The 18,813-nt window shown below is 40.7% G+C and overlaps 1 protein-coding gene across 2 annotated transcripts in view; it reads left to right on the top strand.

Moving 5' to 3' along the window:
• Nucleotides 1–122: 122 nt before the first annotated feature.
• Nucleotides 123–18,813, top strand: part of RNF216 (ring finger protein 216) — a 143,220-nt gene continuing 124,529 nt past the window's right edge. The window contains exons 1-2 of one of the 2 annotated variants that reach the window (XM_040455800.1): nucleotides 123–770; nucleotides 13,302–13,433. In XM_040455800.1, coding sequence (XP_040311734.1) covers nucleotides 13,367–13,433 — 67 coding nt within the window. In that variant the 5' untranslated portion in view covers nucleotides 123–770; nucleotides 13,302–13,366. The remainder of the gene's footprint in view (nucleotides 771–13,301; nucleotides 13,434–18,813) is intronic. The other variant, XM_040455801.1, reaches the window with a different exon arrangement.

The raw sequence follows: 18,813 nt of genomic DNA, 5'->3' as shown, positions 1-18,813 counted from the left end.
GGCGCCGCCGAGGGACGCGAGCAGTGGGGCCGGCGGCGAGGCGGGAGCCACAAAGGCGCAGGCGGCCGGCGGACCCTCCCCCGCTCCCGCCACTTCGGGAAGTTTCGCGGGCCGGCCCCCGGCCTGCTGCGCGAAGGCGAAAGCGCCGAAAGACCGAGTTTCCCCGGCGGCACCTCGCGGGAGGCGGCGTCCGTGGAGCCGAGCGCGGCCTGGAGCGCGCGGGCGGCGATGCCCTATGACTTTGAACTCCGGCGCCCCCGGCCTAGGGGCGCCGGGCCTCAGTCCCAAACCCTCCCGACTCGGTTCAGGAGGGCTCTCTTCTCGAGAAAGCCGGCGACTCCCACCCAGCCCTTGCGGGGACATCCAAGTGCGTCAAAACCCTCTGCAGCGCGGGGAACGCGAACCCGTCAAATGTACCTGGAGCGCCGCGCAGTGAACGAGACCGCTGTTCCCGCGTGGGATGTGGCTGAATGCTGTGTGGAACGCTCGTCTCGAAACTTCGGGCCGCTCCAGTCTCGTGCGAGAGCTCCCTGAGCGCCGGCAGGGTCCGATATAAACCAGCCAGGGGGCCTTGTAAATAACTCCAATACAATGTGATAAGTTCCTGGGTACAGCTTGTCCTAGGCACTCTGCTAATGCAAAGAGAAGATTTTTGTACCCTGCTGGGAGCTGGGAGAGGACAGGGAAGATTTTAGGACCGACCTCAGTCTTGCACGCTTGCCTGAAGACCGCAAAGAAACAACCTTGCTTTGTTCCGTTTATTATTATAGGTAATTTATTGGGGCTGGGGGCAGGGAGTGGCGTGAACTGGAGGAAACAGCTAGGGAGCCTGGGACCAGATTTTGGATCACCTTAACTCTTAAATAGAGCCTAGCGGCAGCAAGTGAAAGAAGCCTTCCAGCCCCTATGGAGGAATCTGGTAAAGGAAGTTGAGATACGAGTCAAGGAGACTGCAAGTTTATGAAATAAGGTAGTTGAGTGAGCCTGTGTTTGCCAACTCCGATAGCTACTATTTAACGAGCGTTCACTATAGACTGTGTTGAGATATTTGCAGACCTCAGGACTAATTTCTCCTGCCTGGCGATGTTATTTTATCTTCATTGTCAGTGAGACAAAACATGATGCTAACCATGTGCTAGACACCGTTTAAAGCATTTTCTTTAAAACTCTCTTAATCTTCAATGATGGGGGTTCTGTTACTGTCCTTAGTTTAAAAAGGAAGAAAATGAGGTGCTGAAAAATAACTTCTTGAGTCACAGAACTGGGTCAGAGCTGGGACTCGAACTCATTTTGGTTCCATAGTTCCTATTTCTAATAATTCTGCTATGTCTGTAAATGATGTTTTTTCTTTTTTTAAAAAAATTTTCTTTCAACGTTTATTTATTTTTGGGACAGAGAGAGACACAGCATGAACGGGGAGGGGCAGAGAGAGAGGGAGACACAGAATCGGAAACAGGCTCCAGGCTCTGAGCCATCAGCCCAGAGCCCGACGCGGGGCTCGAACTCCCGGACCGCGAGATCGTGACCTGGCTGAAGTCGGACGCTTAACCGACTGCGCCACCCAGGCGCCCCTAAATGATGTTTTTTCAAAAAGGTCTTCTGGAGTATTTGCTTTGTGCCAGGCGGCGTGCTATGTCCTGTAGCTATGGAATGAATAAGCTGCAGGGTCCTACAATCTCGGAACTGATGGTAGAAGAGGAGATAGCGATTTAACATAGCTTCCCAAGTAAGTGTAGGTTATTGTGGCAGCCACTTTGAAGGGGTGAGATATGTTGTCATTGGGGATGGTCAGGAAAGGTTTATCTGAGGAAGTCGTTTAAAATGAGAAACTGAAGGATGAATGGAGTTAATTTGGTCCGGGAGGCAGTGAAAAGTCATCATCAGTCAACCAGAGGAGGAAGAAGCATGGCATGTTCAAAGGGCTGAACCATTGTCCCTGCAGAATGGTGAATGGGGGAGAGGTGTCAGGTGAGGTTAGCTAGGTCAGCAAGGATCATGCGAGACACCATTTCACAGGCCATGAGATTTTGGTTCTACCATGATGAGATTTTGTGATTAAAAAAAAAAAATGAAAACAAAAAAACCCTTAGTGGTATAGGAAAATACATCAGAGGGTAGAACCTGGAGGCATTGTGGGGTAGCAGGGGCACTGCATTCATGAGTTCATGGAGGATTGAACTGTAAAAAAATCATTGAAAACACTGATTTTTTTCCCCTCTTGTGGATGAGGATGTGTTTGCTTAATCTAATTTCTGAACCAATTTTCAGTTGACATTTGAGGAAAATTTTAAGGTTAATACGTTAAACTGTTTAGTGCACCCACGGAAGATCGTTGAGTTTAATTTTTGGTTTAAAACGTTTCCTATTGTAGAAAGACTAACAAGAGGGTTTGGTTTGTTTTGTTTTAAGGGAGAGCGCAAGTAAGCAGGGGAGAGGGACACGGACAATTTCAAGAGGGTTCCATGCTCACTTGCAGCCCAACACAAGTCTTGGTCCCATGTCGCTGGGATCGTAACCTGAGCTGAAATCAAATGTCGGATGCTCACCTGACTGAGCCATTTTGTCTACATGTTAAAATTTGTGCACATTGTGTTTTCTTATTCTGAACTTACTACCTTCCTTGTTTTTAATAGTATCACCATCCTCCATTCACCCAACGTCTAGGTCAACTTTGACTCCTTTCTTCCTCTTTCCCGATGGCTGTTTACATACAAAAGTCCTCTAGAATCTAACTGTGGTTGGTATCGTATTTTTTTCCTTGTCCTGCTTACTGTTACCTCTAGTTCATACTTCACTGCCTCTTGTTTTCTGGGTTTCCTGCTACCAGATATTTGTACAGTCTTACATATTGCAGTGAGGTTGATTTTCCTAAAGTACAACTTTGTGCATTGCTTTCCATTGGTTAGAAAATAAAATTTGAGCCAGGCTTCAGTTATCCATGGATGCATAACAAACCACCCCCAGACCTAGTAACTTAATACAATTTTATTTGTTGGCAATTTTGTGAGTCAGGAGATAGGGAAGGGCTAACCTGGGCTGTTTTTTTCTGATGCACATGTTGCTAGTAGAGGTGGTAGGGTTGGAGGTTCTACTTCCAAAATGCTTTTTCACTCCCATGCCTTGTCAGGGACTACTGGGAGGCTGGGCTCAGCCACATTTTCTCTCTCCACGTGAAGTTAGGGCTTTCCGTGTGATCTCTCCAGCAGGGTAGTCAGAATTCTTAATGGTGTTTCTGGGCTCCAGGAGCCCTGGGTGGAAGTGGCTGTTCTCTTAGGAGCACCGGGGTGGGGGTGGGGGGTCAGTTGGTTAAGCGTCCAGCTCTGAATTTTGGCCCAGGTCGTGGTCTTGTGGTTCCTGAGATCCAGCCCTGCACTGGGCTCTGTGCCGACAGCGGGGAGCCTGCTTGGGATTCTCTCTTCCTCTCTCTGCCCCTCCCCTGCTTGCGAGCACACACGTTTGCTCTCCCTTTTTCTCTCTTAAAATAAATAAACATTAAAAAAAAAGTTATCTTAAAAGCAAAGTTTGGAACTAGCACAGCATTCAGTTTGGCTTAAATACAGCTATCTTGGCTAAGCTTCCCTAACTATCTGCCCTCTCCCAACTGGGATAGTGTCTTTATTGCACAAATACTTCATTGTGTTGTGCTAATTTGTAGTGTACTTAATTGTGTGCGTAGTTTCTCTCACTGTCCGGACTCCCCCAAGTTTTTTGAGGCAAGATCCGTGTCGGGTTTTCCTGTGATGCATAACAACTTTTTTATACCATGTGGCAAGAACATAATAAATATTTGCTGAACTCTTTATCGTCTAGAAAAGTCAGAACGTATAAGAAAGCAAAAAAGTATAACTGCCTGAAACTTAATACTTAGTAATAACCTCACTAACTTTTTGTTTTGTTGATTTAATGCTGATTAACTGTTAGTACAGACTTACAATAAATAGATATCCAAATAATGGTTAAGATGAGAAGCTAGAATGTGAATGAAGAGCAATAATCACTTATAGACACTTGAGAAACCATTCTGGGAAGAGGTGCTGTGGAGCGGTATGACATGGGCATGTCAGCTTCTCCCAGATTATGCCTGGCTCGGCTTTGCCCACCTTTCTCTGGAGTGGCCAAAGAGTTGAACTCGTTAAGTGGGAAACATCTTTTATTACCCCACAATCAGTGTTGCAGAAGTGACCGACACATTGATGGCGATTACTCTGGAAAGTGGTAACACTACAAAACCCTAGGACCATGCAGTATTATATTAGGAACCTGTAGAAGGAAAAATGGAGATGTAACGTGAATAGAAGAATGAGAAGAAGAGTATTTATAGTTGAAGAAAATCCTGATGAACTGATTGTGGTCTCTTGATCAGACTCTGGTTCTGTATGGCTCTGTTGAACAGCTCCGGACTCTTGACAGAGGACGATGTTTTTGGAGCCACTCGTTCATTCAGCCACTGTGTGAGCTGCAGGAAATACAGCTATGAATAAGATAGTCAAGGACATGTGGAGAACATGATTCAGATGTGGACTTTTTCATATGTTGATACATCCACCCAAGGAAAAGAAGGGGATTTGAAAAATAGTTGTAGGAGGCAGAAGAGAAAACAGAATTGTCATCTAATTTTGTTAAGTTTTTACAGTATAGTAGTACTACATAAGATTCTCCACGGAATAATGAAGTGATGAAATATATGCTAATTTGTGGTTCTGGCTTGGAAGCATCAACTGCCTTATTGACTATAGAGTATAGTCATAAACGTACATATGAAAATTTTTACAATACGAGGAAGAGGCAAGATAAAATACTCTCAGGTAGCATTTCCAATTTCTGGATTCCACATTTATTTAACCATTTTCTTCAGCTGTTTGATCAAGAACCTACTTCCACAGAAAAAATGAAGTTTCTTATAGAAAGAAGTAAAAGTTTAACTGTGAATAGTTCTAATAAAACTAGTAAAAAGTAACCTGGAAAAGGAAAATAAAGCCCTTCCCTCCCCCAACGTTTGTATGTATCACCGACTAATTAATAAACACTATACATCTGTGTACTTGGGATAACAAAATTCTTGTTTTGTTGGCATTTACCATTTACAAATGGCCTCTGATTTCATCTTCCACCACAGCCTTACAAGGTAAGAATAGCTATTTTCATTATAGGAAATAACAGTCATAATGTGACACTTGCTGTGTGCCAGGTACCGTGCTAAACACTTCATATATTTAATGCAGTTCATCTTAAAACCACTATTCTCATTTCACAAATGAACTAGGTCCAAGAAATTAAGCAATTTATGCAGTCACTGATTGACTAAATGGTGAAACCGGCATTCATGCTTAGGTAGTTTAATCTGAAGCCTGAATGAGAGGACATGACCTTTGCAGAGAAGCTAGTCAGGAGGAGGAGTTCTATCGTCAGACTCCTTTTCTCACTGCAACTTGGGGTCTTTTTATGTACCACTCATTTGTGCAGAACCTTGCTCTTAAAGCACCACGAGTAATCTGTTCAACCACAAGTTTGACGTTTTAACTAAATTAGGTAGATGTAAAATGAATCACATTTCTGTTGGATTTCTGTCGTAAAATTGAAGGAATTTTGTGGTGAAACAAGAAACTTGACTAGTAGAATTAAGTGTTCAGAATACTTTTAAAAAATTGTATTTGGAAGAAAAGTAAAGTTCTTGAATAGATGCAGTTCAAATTTGACATCAGAGTTCTTACCTTTCTCCTGTGCTCTTTGTAAATGACGTCCTAATTATTATTTCAAGTGAGATTTGTAATTTTTAAAAATTGAGTTACCTTTGTCCAGGTATAGATAACCAGAGAATTCTGTTGTAAGACTTAAAAAGTCTTGATACACAACTTAGTATTCTCTAAGTTGGAAAAATTCTAATGTTAATTTGACTTTTAAGTCTTTGTGGACATCATCTAATGAGAAGCCAGGGTCTGGGGACCTACTTTCTCTAAAGCATGTGGTTTCTCCCAGGAAGGCAAAGAAAATTGAGATTTTCTTAGAAGGAAAAACATTGAGTGGGTGGGTTATAGATAGGATCTTGGGACTAAAAGGGCCCCATGGCAGTTAGAATTGTCCTCCTTTCGTTCTTAATTATTTTCATTTTCCTAACTTTCATCAAATTAAAGCAAGAAAATGGCTCAAAAATCAAAGTGCAGGAAGATTTAAAAGTAGTTCTCCCCTCATGACGCCCCACCTACTGTTTCACAGAGGCAACCACTTCTTTTTTTTTTTTTTTTCTTATAATGGCTTTTGTTTGCCTAACTTTTCTGTTGTGAAATACAGTACACACAAAGAAGTTTCACCCCAGACTGAGCTTGGGCCTGTGCCTAAACTAAACTTTAACTAAATGAAATCATTCAATACATACTTTCTTATGTCTGGATTCCTTCACTCAACCTTTATGTCTTGGGGTCCATCCATGTTGTGTGTGTGACTTCACAATGGTTTGGGGTTTTTTTTTTTTTTGTATTGTTTTTAATTGTGTGAACATAGCACTGGATATCTGTCCATTCCTTCGTTGATGTGAGTCCTTTTTAGTTTTTGGCTCTTAGAAAAATACTGCCGGGGTGCCTGGGTGGCTCAGTCGGTTAAGCGGCTGACTTTGACTCAGGTCATGATTTTGTGGTCCATGAGTTCGAGCCCCGTGTCGGGCTCTGTGCTGACAGCTCAGAGCCTGGAGCCTGTTTCAGATTCTGTGTCTCCCTCTCTCTGACCCTCCCCCGTTCATGCTCTGTCTCTCTCTGTCTCAAAAATAAATAAACGTTAAAAAAAAAAAAAGAAAAATACTGCTGTGAACATTATTATACATAGACCTGGTGCATATAAGCAAAAGTTCTATAATCTAGATTGCTAGTGGTGGGCTGTTGGGTCAGAGCATATCATCTTCCACTACAATTTATGATAAAGTATCAGACTTTATCATATTTTTTTCTTTAAGTTTATTTTTTATTTATTTTGAGTGAGTGAGCAGGGGAGGGGCAGAGAGAGAGGGTGAGAGAATCTTAAGCAGGCTCCTCACTGTCAATGCAGAGCCCAGTGCGGGGCTCAAACTCTCGAACCATGAGATCATGACCTGAGCTGAAGTCAGACATTTAACCAACTGAGCCACCCAGGTGCCCCTTAGCAATTCTGTGGGTATATAATATCTTGTGAGGGTTTTCTTACCCTTCAAAATGAAACACCCATATTTAAATGAATTTTTTTTATGTTTATTTTTGAGAGAGGCAGAAACAGGATGTGAGTGGGTTAGGGGGCAGAGAGAGAGGGAGACACAGAATCCTAAGCAGGCTCCAGGCTCTGAGCTGTCAGCACAGAGCCCAACACGGGGCTTAAACTCACGAGCTGTGAGATCATGACAGCCGAAGTCAGACGCTCAACCGACTGAGCCACCCAGGTGCCCCTAAAACACCATATTTAGAACCACGTAAAACAAATGTATGGCGTAATGAATTATAAGATGCTTGTACTCACCACCCAGTTTAAAAAGTAGACCACCCCCAGCACCCTCCCACATATCCTGTCCTGATCATAACTCATTCCTTCCCCCTAAAATTATTAGTCTGACTTTTATAGTCATTTTCTTGTATTTCTCTATGGTTTTATCATCCAAGAGTACATCCCTAGGTATTATAAACTCATTTTAAAAATTTGATGCATATGGGACGCCTGGGTGGCTCAGTCGGTTAAGTGTCCGACTTCGGCCCAGGTCATGGTCTCACGGCTTGTGAGTTCAAGCCCCGCATCAGGCTCTGTCCTGACAGCCTGGAGCCTGCTTCTGATTCTGTGTTTGCCTCTCCCTCTTCCCCTCCCTAGCTCATGCTCTCTCTCACACACACACACACACACACACACACACACACACTCTCTCTCTCTCTCTCTCTCTCTCTCTCTCTCTCTCTCTGTCAAAAATAAATAAACTTAAAAAAAAAAGATTAAAAAAAATAAAGATTTGATGTATGTTTTAAATCTAAGGTTCTTCTTCCATTCCTTTTCTTTTTTCCTTATAACGTAGTTGTTGTTGAACCTGAACTGTTTGACCCGTAGTTTCACAGAGCCTAAATATGTGTTCATCAGACTTCTAAGAAATTATCATTCCCCTATAGAGAGAGCCTTTTTAGACAATTTTTCCCCCTAACCCTCCCCATTAATTACTAAGGAATAAGATTTTGCTGGGTGAAACTGAATTTTGAAGAGTCACAAGCCATTGTAACACCTTAAGATCTTTTCACACTCTTGCAAAAGCACTCCCATTGAGAATACATGGTCTGGATTGCATACTTAGGGTGCAATTCAGAATTTCATTTTTTTCCTGGAGCTTCTATTCTAAAAATGTGGCTGAGTCCAGATCCTTCACCAAACTCTGGTTCAATCTCTTTCACAAGGCTGTAGCTAGTGTGTTCTTTTCTCAGAATGCGCTTTTGTCTTGTCTCTGTGATGTTAACAGCCAGTGATTTGCAAGGTCTAGATCCAGTAATTCATTAAGGATTACAAAATGATCGTATCTTAATTGAATTTTTTAATTGATATTGGAATACTTTTATAAAGAAACCATTTTCTTACCCTCTATTTGGTTATCCAGTGATTTATAGTTTATATAGGAAAGACAAGAAAATACCTGAATCTGTGCCTTGATTTTACCAATTTTAAAGATAATGTATCGGTTGATATCATACTTTGAAAATGACCTGTTAGGGGCGCCTGGGTGGTGCAGTCGGTTAAGCATCCGACTTCAGCCAGGTCACGATCTCGCGGTCCGTGAGTTCGAGCCCCACGTCGGGCTCTGGGCTGATGGCTCAGAGCCTGGAGCCTGTTTCCAATTCTGTGTCTCCCTCTCTCTCTGCCCCTCGCCCGTTCATGCTGTCTCTCTCTGTCCCAAAAATAAATGTTGAAAAAAAAAATTAAAAAAAAAATTAATTAAAAAAAAAAAAGAAAATGACCTGTTAAAAAAAAATTATTGGGGCACCTGGGTGGCTCGGTCAGTTGAGTGTCCGACTTCGGCTCAGGTCATGATCTCATGGCTCGTGGGTTTGAGCCCCGTGTCGGGTTCTGTGCTGATAGCTCAGAGTCTGGAGACTGCTTCTGATTCTGTGTCTCCCTCTCTCTCTGCCCCAACCCACTTGCATTCTCTCTCTCTCTCTCAAAAATAAATAAACATTAAAAAAATTTTTTTTTAATCATTACGAACACTTGTATATATTTTCTTCACAGAGTCATGTCATATTATTATGTTTATTGGTGCTCAGAATGTTCTATGTTTGGCCAATGGGCACCTCTTCAGAACTTTTTTTTTCTTTGAGTCTTTCTGACAGGACTCAGTCTTTGATAGGTAGTTTTTGATAGTTTCCGTGATATGTGATGGGACAAGATGTTGTAGGCTCATTTTGTACATTTCTTGCTTCAGAAATGGAATTAGTAATTTCTCCCAAAAATCCCTGGTTTCTTTTGGTGGGAAATAGTATTTCAAGACCATAACTTAGGGGCGCCTGGGTGGCTTAGTTGATTAAGCATCTGACTCTTGGTTTCAGCTCAGGTTATGATCTCACGGTTTGTGAATTTGAGCCCCACATCGGGCTGTGCGCTGATGGTGTGGAGTCTGCTTGGGATTCTCCCTCTCTCTCACTCACTCTCTCTCCCTCTCCCCCCCACCCCCACAAATAAATAAACTTTTAAATCAAGACCGTGATCTAGGCACTACAGATACTGATTGCTACAAGTAAATTGTTGTTTTCAGGCCTTTCTTTTTTTTTTTTTTTTTTGTGCAGAACTAAAATATTTTCGTTCACACTAGTATTTATAACTTAAGTTTAAGACTATTAGGGTTTTACTTCTCTATAAGTAAAATTTCTTTTTTCCACATGGAGAATCTTGATTCTCAAGGACATAGGGATTAATAGAACTAGAATATTCCATAACTCCTACTAGTTTTTTTATCTTATATGCACACAGCTATCAGAATGAAAGTCTCAGAACATCACAACCACTATGATTACATTCCTTTAAAATTTTGCATATGCTTCCCCTACCCATAGTTTTTATAATTGTACTGTATTGTTAGATTTTTAGTTAGCATTTAATCTTTGTGCTACAAGTAATTACACATTTAATGTTCACTACCAGTCTTCGTGGTGGTGTCTTTAGTCATTTTGGTTGCCTGAAGTTTATTTTTCTGTCAATTCCTCAGGAAGGACCTGTAGAAGCAATCAGTATTCCATAGGTTCTTATATGTTGATATATTTGTGCCCCTTTTCTTTGAAATTATTTTTGCTGGATAGAAAATATCTGGCTCCCATTTAAAAAAAAATGTTTTTTTGAGAGAGACTGAGAGGGGAAGGAGCGGAGTGGGAGAGAGAGAATTCCAAGCAAGCTCCACACTTCGCGTGGAACCCGACGCAGGGCTCACTCCCACAACTCTGGGATCATGACCTGAGCTGAAATCAAGAGTTGGATGCTCAACCGACTGAGCCATCCAGGTGTTCTCTGGCTCCCATTTTTTTTTTTTTAATTTTTTTTTCCCAACGTTTATTTATTTTTGGGACAGAGAGAGACAGAGCATGAACGGGGGAGGGGCAGAGAGAGAGGGAGACACAGAATCGGAAACAGGCTCCAGGCTCTGAGCCATCAGCCCAGAGCCCGACGCGGGGCTCGAACTCCTGGACCGCGAGATCGTGACCTGGCTGAAGTCGGACGCTTAACCGACTGCGCCACCCAGGCGCCCCAGGCTCCCATTTTTTAAAAAAAGAATTTGACTCCATTTTTCTAATGGCATAAAGCATCACTGTCAACGTCTATTAATCTAATTTTCATTCTTTTATATGTCTCAAGCCCAGGTCCTAAAGAGACCTCTTTTCTTTAAAGTCCTGTAATTTCACTAGAATGTGTCTTGATGATTGTCATTTTGGGTGAGGGGTTTTTTGTTTTAGGTATATACGGGGTTGTTTCAAAATGTGGTCTTTTAACTTTTTTTTTTTAAGTTTATTTAATTATTTGGAGAGCGAGAAAGAGAGAATGTAAACAAGCAGGGGAGGGGCACAGAGAGCATCCCAAAGAGGCTGTGTACAGTAAGGGCAGAGCCTGACACAGGGCTCGATAACATGAACTGTGAGATCACGACCTGAGTTGGATGTTCATCTGACTGAGCCACCCGGGCGCCCCTCAACATTTTCACGTTTGGAAAATTTTTTTTTACATTTCAGTTTTTAGGATTCTCTTCCCTTTTGAGTTATTCAAGAGCTGCTGTTTGTTATGTTACACAGTCTTGGCCTTGATTATTTATTTGTTCCTTTGTCTCTTTATTTTTCTATTTAAAACGTTCCTCTTTTCACCTTTTAGTTCTTCTAAGCAGTATGTGTTGTGTTCATTCACACTTGTGTTCCTTCTAATTTTGTCTTCACTCCTAAAGCTTTTTTTCCTTTTATTTCTAATTCTTTCCTGAGAGCTGTCGTTCCATTTGAGTTTTTTTAGTTCTGATTTATGTTGTTTTATGGCTTATGTACTTTTTAAGTGTCCTTTAGGTTGTCTCCTCTTCCTGGCATGTATTCATTAATTATAGGGATGTTGTTTTGCTTCTTGTTTTTCTTAGAACTTTATATGAGCTTTGACATCAGCTCTCTTCTTTGCTCATTTGTAATGAAATTGGTTTTCTTGCACTTCCAGGAGAGTAGTTTGGGATAGCTTTTCTAGCTTCACCGAACTCCTTTTTCATGCAGTGTTCAAAATACGATACCTTGCTTTTTGAGATTTCCTGGCTTTGTCCTCTGTTCTCATGTAGACCTGCCTTCTCTCCTTTCTTTCTATTGTCTCTTTTTACTCAATGTCACTCTTCCCAGCTTTTCATCTTGTAAGGGAGCCCTGCTAGATCGGGTTTGAAACTTTCTGGGTCCTAGGCTGCTTCACTCCTCCCAGACCTTAACATGCAGCCCTTGCATTCACCCACTTTTGAGCTGAGCAAACCCCTTCCTGGTGTTCACAGCTTTCTCAGATTAGCCTGTGTGCTTTTCAGTGGATACCTGTTGGTTGTCTGGGGCTTATCCTCACGTCTGAATGATTCCGTGTGTTTTCTGAGGCACAAATGGTACTTCAAAGATCATGTGGCTCTTGGTGATTTGTCCTCACGGGCTCATATTTTGGGGTTTAAGTTATTCTTAGCTTTTTTTTTTTCTAACTTGGAATTTTTGTAATTCTTTTTTTAATGTTTATTTTTGAGAGAGAGAGCGCTGGTGGGGTGGGGTGGAGGGTGGGGGGTACAGAGGACCTGAAGCAGGCTTCACTCTGACAGCAGCGAGCCCAATGTGGGGCTCGAACTCATGAACCACGAGATGATGACCTGAGCTGAAGTTGGACGCTCAGCCGACTGAGCCACTCAGGCGCCCTGGAATTTTTTGTTTTTAGATGAAAATAAAAGCTTAGTTCAAAAGCTGTCGTGCTGCCATCTTGTCAGAATTCCTTTGTGGTTTCAGTTTACATTACTCTGATGTCTCATAATGTTGGGCACTTTTTCATTTGTTTACTGGCCTTTTGGGTTTCCTCAAGGTACTCAACATTGGGAGTTCAAATCTTTTAGCTTATTTTTCCTTTAAGTTGTCTGGTTTGTTTTTCAATCAGCATGTAAGCATTCTTCATATTTGTTGCATAGGAGCCCTTTGTTATGTGTATTGCAGATTTTTTCTCCTGTTGGCTTGCCTTTCATTCTTAATTTCTCTGGTGGGGGCACCAGGATGGCACAGTCAGTTAAGTGTCTGACTCTTGGTTTCATCTCAGGCCATGATGATAGCCATTCTAACAGGGTTCAGATGATAGCTTGTGGTTTTGATTTGCATTTCCCTGGTGATTAGTGATACTGAGCACCTTTTCATGTACCTGTTGGCCATTTGAATATCTTACTGGAAAAATGTCTATTTAGGTCCTTTGCCCATTTTAAAATTGGATTACTTGGTTTTGGCTATTGAGTTGTGGGAGTTCTTTGTATATTTTTGTGTTTGAACCCCTTACCAGATATTATGAGTTGGAAATATTTCCTCTCATTCTATAGGTTGCTATAATGGAGTTTTTAAGTGTATTTTTTTTATTCTTTATTTGTTCCATCTGTTCTTTAATCCTTTATTCCTCTCTTATATTTCTTATGCAATAATTATTTTTTAATTATTCTTTTCCCCCACCATTAGCTTTTTTGTTATGCATTCTTTTATTATTTTCTTTAGTGGTGTTTTCACCATAAGCTTAGAATGCTACCTTGACCAAATATGTGGGAAGAGTTTCGATAATCCCTCATTCTTAGTATTCTTTTTTTTCTTTTTCAGACCCTTTTGAATAGTCACCATGTTCAGATATTAGCAAGTACGTATGTATATGTCTGCATTTGAAAATGGCAGAGGGAAACAACAATGAAGAGGTAATTCACTTGAACAACTTTCACTGCCACCGGGGACAAGGTAAGTGTTCTCACTTTCTTCCTTTCATCATTGCTTTCTCCTTTTATGTTACAGTTACATAGTCTTTGGAATGAACCTATTTTGCACCTCGTAGAACCCAGTGACGTTTCATTTTTAGACATCAGAACATCTGATGTAATGGACTCATCGGTCTAAAACTTTGTGTCAAATGGTAATACCTGCTGGCATGAATGAAGTTTAAAAATGTTTCCTCACAACTGGATTCATAAGCTATTAATGAGCAAGCCAAAAAGAGCTGTGAATGTGCAGTCATTGGATCTTAGGAAGTGAAGTGGGAATATAGGAACAGTGGCAGTTCTGTTTTTGAAGAAATGGGGTCTTCAAAGGAGGGCTCCTCCAGGCCTGTATGCTCTAGCATACAGGTGATGCTGTAAAGTGATGCTGGAGCATTTTTGCCCCCTCATATGGTGCTTAATTTAATTTTTTGCCAGGAGATTCTGGTTGCCTTACAGGGAATTTTATTTTATTTTTAAATGTTTATTTTTGAGAGAGAGAAAGAGACACCAGGGAAAGGACGGGGAGGGAGGGAGGGGGAGAGAGAGCAAAAGAGAGAGAGAAAGAGAGAGAATGAGAATCCCAAGCAGATTCTACGCTATTAGCACAGGGCTCAAACCCACAAACTGTGAGATCATGACCTGAGCTGAGATCAAGAATTGGACGCTTGGGGCGCCTGGGTGGCGCAGTCGGTTAAGCGTCCGACTTCAGCCAGGTCACGATCTCGCGGTCCGTGAGTTCGAGCCCCGCGTCAGGCTCTGGGCTGATGGCTCAGATCCTGGAGCCTGTTTCCGATTCTGTGTCTTCCTCTCTCTCTGCCCCTCCCCTGTTCATGCTTTGTCTCTCTCTGTCCCAAAAATAAATAAACGTTGAAAAAAAATTAAAAAAAAAAAAAAAGAATTGGACGCTTAACCAATTGAGCTACCCAGGCACCCCCTTACAGGGAATTTTAGAACATGTATTCATTTTACAGTATTTAAAATTTGGGCAAGTTCATTGATTCTTAAAGGGAAAGGAGCCTGTATTTATGTAACATTCCTAAATGTATATGCAATTTTCTGTCAAATCCTACTTCACATTTACACTTTGGCTGAAAGGAAAAAATTCATGCTGATGAGTAGGGAAAAAGTATATTTTACAAGTATAGATTCCATGGAAGAAATTATACCATTTTTTGTTGCTGTTTTTTTCCTATTAATGTTTGTGCTTATGAAGATTATTTTTTTCCCAGTAGAGTGTAAATTATATACATTTGGCTTTCAGATAACATTAGAAGTTGAACAGATTTTATTAAGCAAATATATTGAGAAAAATAAATGAACATGCTTAAACTAGGCACATTATGAATGCAAAAGAAGTACTAATTTTTTTAGAATTTTATTATTAATAGTTTATTCTAATTTGGTAGTGAGTGTAACCATAATTCACTGTGATTGAGAAAGCTTTAAATCTTAGCTATAATTTGTATATGTGATCCTTTATAAAATTTTTCCACATGTATATCAAATTAATGTTGTAGTAGTGTTTTAACTGGGTTTTAAATATACTTGAACAGAATTTCAGAACATCTAATTCCTTTGAGGAAATTACTGACTTTGGAAGCATTTTTTTCTGTGAGACAAGGTTTATGTATTTTGCACCCAGCATGAGGATATTTTTTTAGGCGTGCAGCGTTGTTTTGTTTTTATTAGCTGTGATGTTTTCACCATAATTTTTATTGTGCCAACCCCTGTAAGTTTTTTTTTTAATTTTTAAATCATCTTTATTGAAGTATAATTTACTTAAATAAATGCACACATTTTAATTGTATAGTTCAGTGAGCTTTGAAAAATGAATGTACCCATAGACCACCCATTTCTGTCCTACCACAAAGGTTCCTTTATGCCCCATCTGTGGTCAGTCCTCACCCCACTCCTGGCCTAAGGAGACCGCTGATCTGCTTCATATAAATGGAACCGGACAGTGTGTACCTTTATGCCTGAATTTTTCTGCCCAAGAGAGTGGTTTGAGATTCATCCACGTTGCACGTATCAGTAATTAAATCCTTTTTAGTTGCTGAGTAGTATGTACCTAGAATTCTATATGCAGTGGAAATGGGCTTAAAAATGAGGGTAAAATAAAGGTTAAAAGTACAAGAATGAAAAAAGATGGGTTATGCGAATCATAGCACAAAAAAAGAGCTGGTATGTCTATGTGTTATCAGGTAAAATAGACATTTTAGCCCAAAGTATTAATATTAAGATAGAGTTCATGATGATAAAAGGGTTATTGCACTGGAAAGATAAAACATTTCTAACCTCTATACACTCAGTAACATGGTGTCAAAAGCAAAAATTGACAGAACTAAAAGAAGAAATGGATAAATCCACAATCAGAGTGGGAGATTTTAAATGTATTTTTCACCAACTGATGCAAGCATACGCAAACATTTGTATGAATATAGAACATGGAAGAACATAATCAACAAGTTTGACATAATAGATAGATGGTACTGCACCCAATGTATTTACCGAAATTGACCATATTTTGAGCCACCAAACAGAGTCAGAGGATTGAAATCATATAGATTATGTTCTCTAACCATGCTGGAATTAAGTTGTAAATCAATTACAGAAATATGATTAGAAAATCCCTGTACGTGGAAAACAAGAATACACTTCAGAACAATTTATGGTTCAAAGAAAAAGTCACAATGAAAATTAGAAAATATTTTTAATTGCATGGTAATGAAAATACAATCTTGAAGCTCATGAGATTCATCTAACTGAACAATCTAAACCAGAGCTCAGCAAACTTTTAAGAGCCAGCAAGTCACTATTTTTGCCTTATAAGTCATGTGGTCTCTGTTGCGGCTACTCAGCTATATGTTAAATTGAAGGCAGGGGCACCAGGGTGGCCCAGTCACTTAGGTGTCTGACTTCAGCTCAGGTCACAATCACATGATTCGTGAGTTCAAGCCCCGCATTGGGCATTGGGCTCTCTGCTGTCAGCGCAGTGCCTGCTTTGGATCCTCTGTCCCCCTCTCGCTGCCCCTCACCTACGTGTGCTCTCTCTCTCTCTCTCTGTCTTTATTTTTCTCTTTCTCTCAAAAATAAAAAGCATTCTAAAAAATTATTTTAAAAAAAGTGAAGGCAGCTGTAGATAATATATAAATGAATGAGCATGGCTATGCTCCAGTGAGGACAGGAAGTAGCGGGTACCATCCCACACTGCTGGTGGGAATATAAATTGGCATAATTTGGAAAATTTTATTTGGCATCATCCACTAAAATTGAACATATGCTTCCCATATAATTCAGCTCTTCTGCTCCTAGAACGTACCCAACTGAAATGAGCACACCAAGAGACGTGTGTAAGAATGTTCAGTATCCAAAATTGCCAAGACTGGAACCAACCCAAAAGTCCATTGACAGAAGAATAAATAACTTGTAATGTTGTCACGTGGTGGACTGCGGATAGCAGAGAGAGCTACTGCACCTGCCACCACATGGATACGTGGAACCAGTATTTGCAAGAAAGCCAGAAATGAATGCATACTCAGAAACAGACACAACTAGTCTGTGGAGTCAGGAAGCTTTTAATGTACTCGAAATGTTGTATTTACTGACCTTGGTGATGGTCATCCAGTTGTGGGCCGTTTGTATTCATGAAGTTATATTTTTGATTCGTAGACTTTGTTACACTTTAGTTTTTTAAACTATTTTTTTCAAAGCCAACGTGTTTATACATGGTGTGCTGGGGGAGTGTTTTGCCAACCATTGGACCTCACTATGAGGTGAGAAGCTTCAAGCCAGCTTTTTCATTGGGTCTTCCAAGGTGGTCTCTAAGTGTTTTTTTTTTTCTTGGACCAGTTCTTCCAGAGAGGAGTCTACAGTTTCCTGCATATGGAATCTAAGACTGGCTGCCAGCATTCTGGGAGCTAAGCAACAGAAAGCATCCACGGCCTCGTTCGTTATTCTATTTCACGGGCACCTCTTTCCTCTCTTGACCCCCTGCCTGGTGTCTAGTACTCTGCCTTAGTGTCTCTTCACAATGGGCCTCCTCAGGGTGGGGTTTTTGGAGTGGCCGAGGAGCTTGGCAAATTCTCTCCCCAAAACCAGTGATAAAATGAGACAAAATTGTCAAAAACAGCCATTTAATGACTGGAAATGACCAAAGGCATATAATGATTGAGAACATTCAGGAAAATCTAGAATTCTGCAGCATGTATTAGGCCAGCTCTGGTTGGTTGTCCCCCCTGCAGGCTGCGGGTTTGAGCCTTCTGCACTAACCTTTTTTAATGTTGAAGAAGTGGATGCTTGCTGAAGTTAGATAACAGCCTCATATGGCTGGCATATGGTAGAGCAGAGACTTGGACCTCGGAGGTCGAACCTTAGATTTTACAGACTTACCTGCTTTAAACTGCTGTCCCCACAGCTCTGTCACAGGGATGAATCATGTGAGATAATTGACTTCAGAGTGCTGTTCAAATTGTTGGGTGCCATAAAAATAAATGAGGCGTTAACCTTGAGAAAGATATTAGAGCTTTAATGGAAAAATTTCAGTGTTTGTAATGATGATGCCTCTTTTCTCGTTTTGGTTTTTTTTTCCCCCCTAACCTTTTCTCTAGGACACTGAATGCATTTTCTCTTCGTTGCTTCTTTTAACCTTTAACATTCCCATGGGTCAGGCAGGAAAAAATTAACAGTTTGTGTTATTCAGTAATTCAAATTGGACACGCTCTATCTTCAGACAAAAAAAAAAAAAAGTTAGCAACTTTGAACATATAGTTATCCAGATAGTTGTATTGAAAAGGAAATTAGGAAAGTTCTATTGTTTACTGTCATGGATACTAAATGGTGTTTAAAACACTCAACTGTGGGGCGCCTGGGTGGCTCAGTCGGTTGAGCGTCCGACTTCGGCTCAGGTCATGATCTCACAGTTTGTGGGTTCAAGCCCCGCATCAGGCTCTGTGCTGACTGCTTGCTCAGAGCCTGGAGGCTGCTTCAGATTCTGTCTCCTTCTCTCTCTGCCCGTCCCCTGCTCACGCTTTGTCTCACTCTGTTTCTCAAAAATAAATAAAATGTAAAAAAAAAAAAATTTCCTAATAAAACTTAAAAAAAATAAAACACTCAACTGTGTTTGCATAAATGATTTTTAAGGTTTATGTCTAAGGCAAGTAAATTTTGATATTTTAAATATTAAATGAAATTTTACCGTGTTTGAGTGAAAGTTTTTTCAGACCAATCCGTTGAATAAAACAATGTTTATTCCCTGGGAGGAGTAGAGATGAGGGGGAGACCGTGATTTCACTTTTTAAAAATTTGCAGTGAGGATTTTATCAACAGATTTTTCCAACCTTGTATAAGAAAAAGTTGATAATACT

Source organism: Herpailurus yagouaroundi, unplaced genomic scaffold (genome assembly GCF_014898765.1).
Source record: "Herpailurus yagouaroundi ecotype Mexico unplaced genomic scaffold, PumYag 216, whole genome shotgun sequence".
NCBI lineage: Eukaryota > Metazoa > Chordata > Mammalia > Carnivora > Felidae > Herpailurus > Herpailurus yagouaroundi.
The sequence above is the reverse complement of the archived record's forward strand: the minus strand, read 5'-3'. Positions and strand labels throughout refer to the sequence as shown.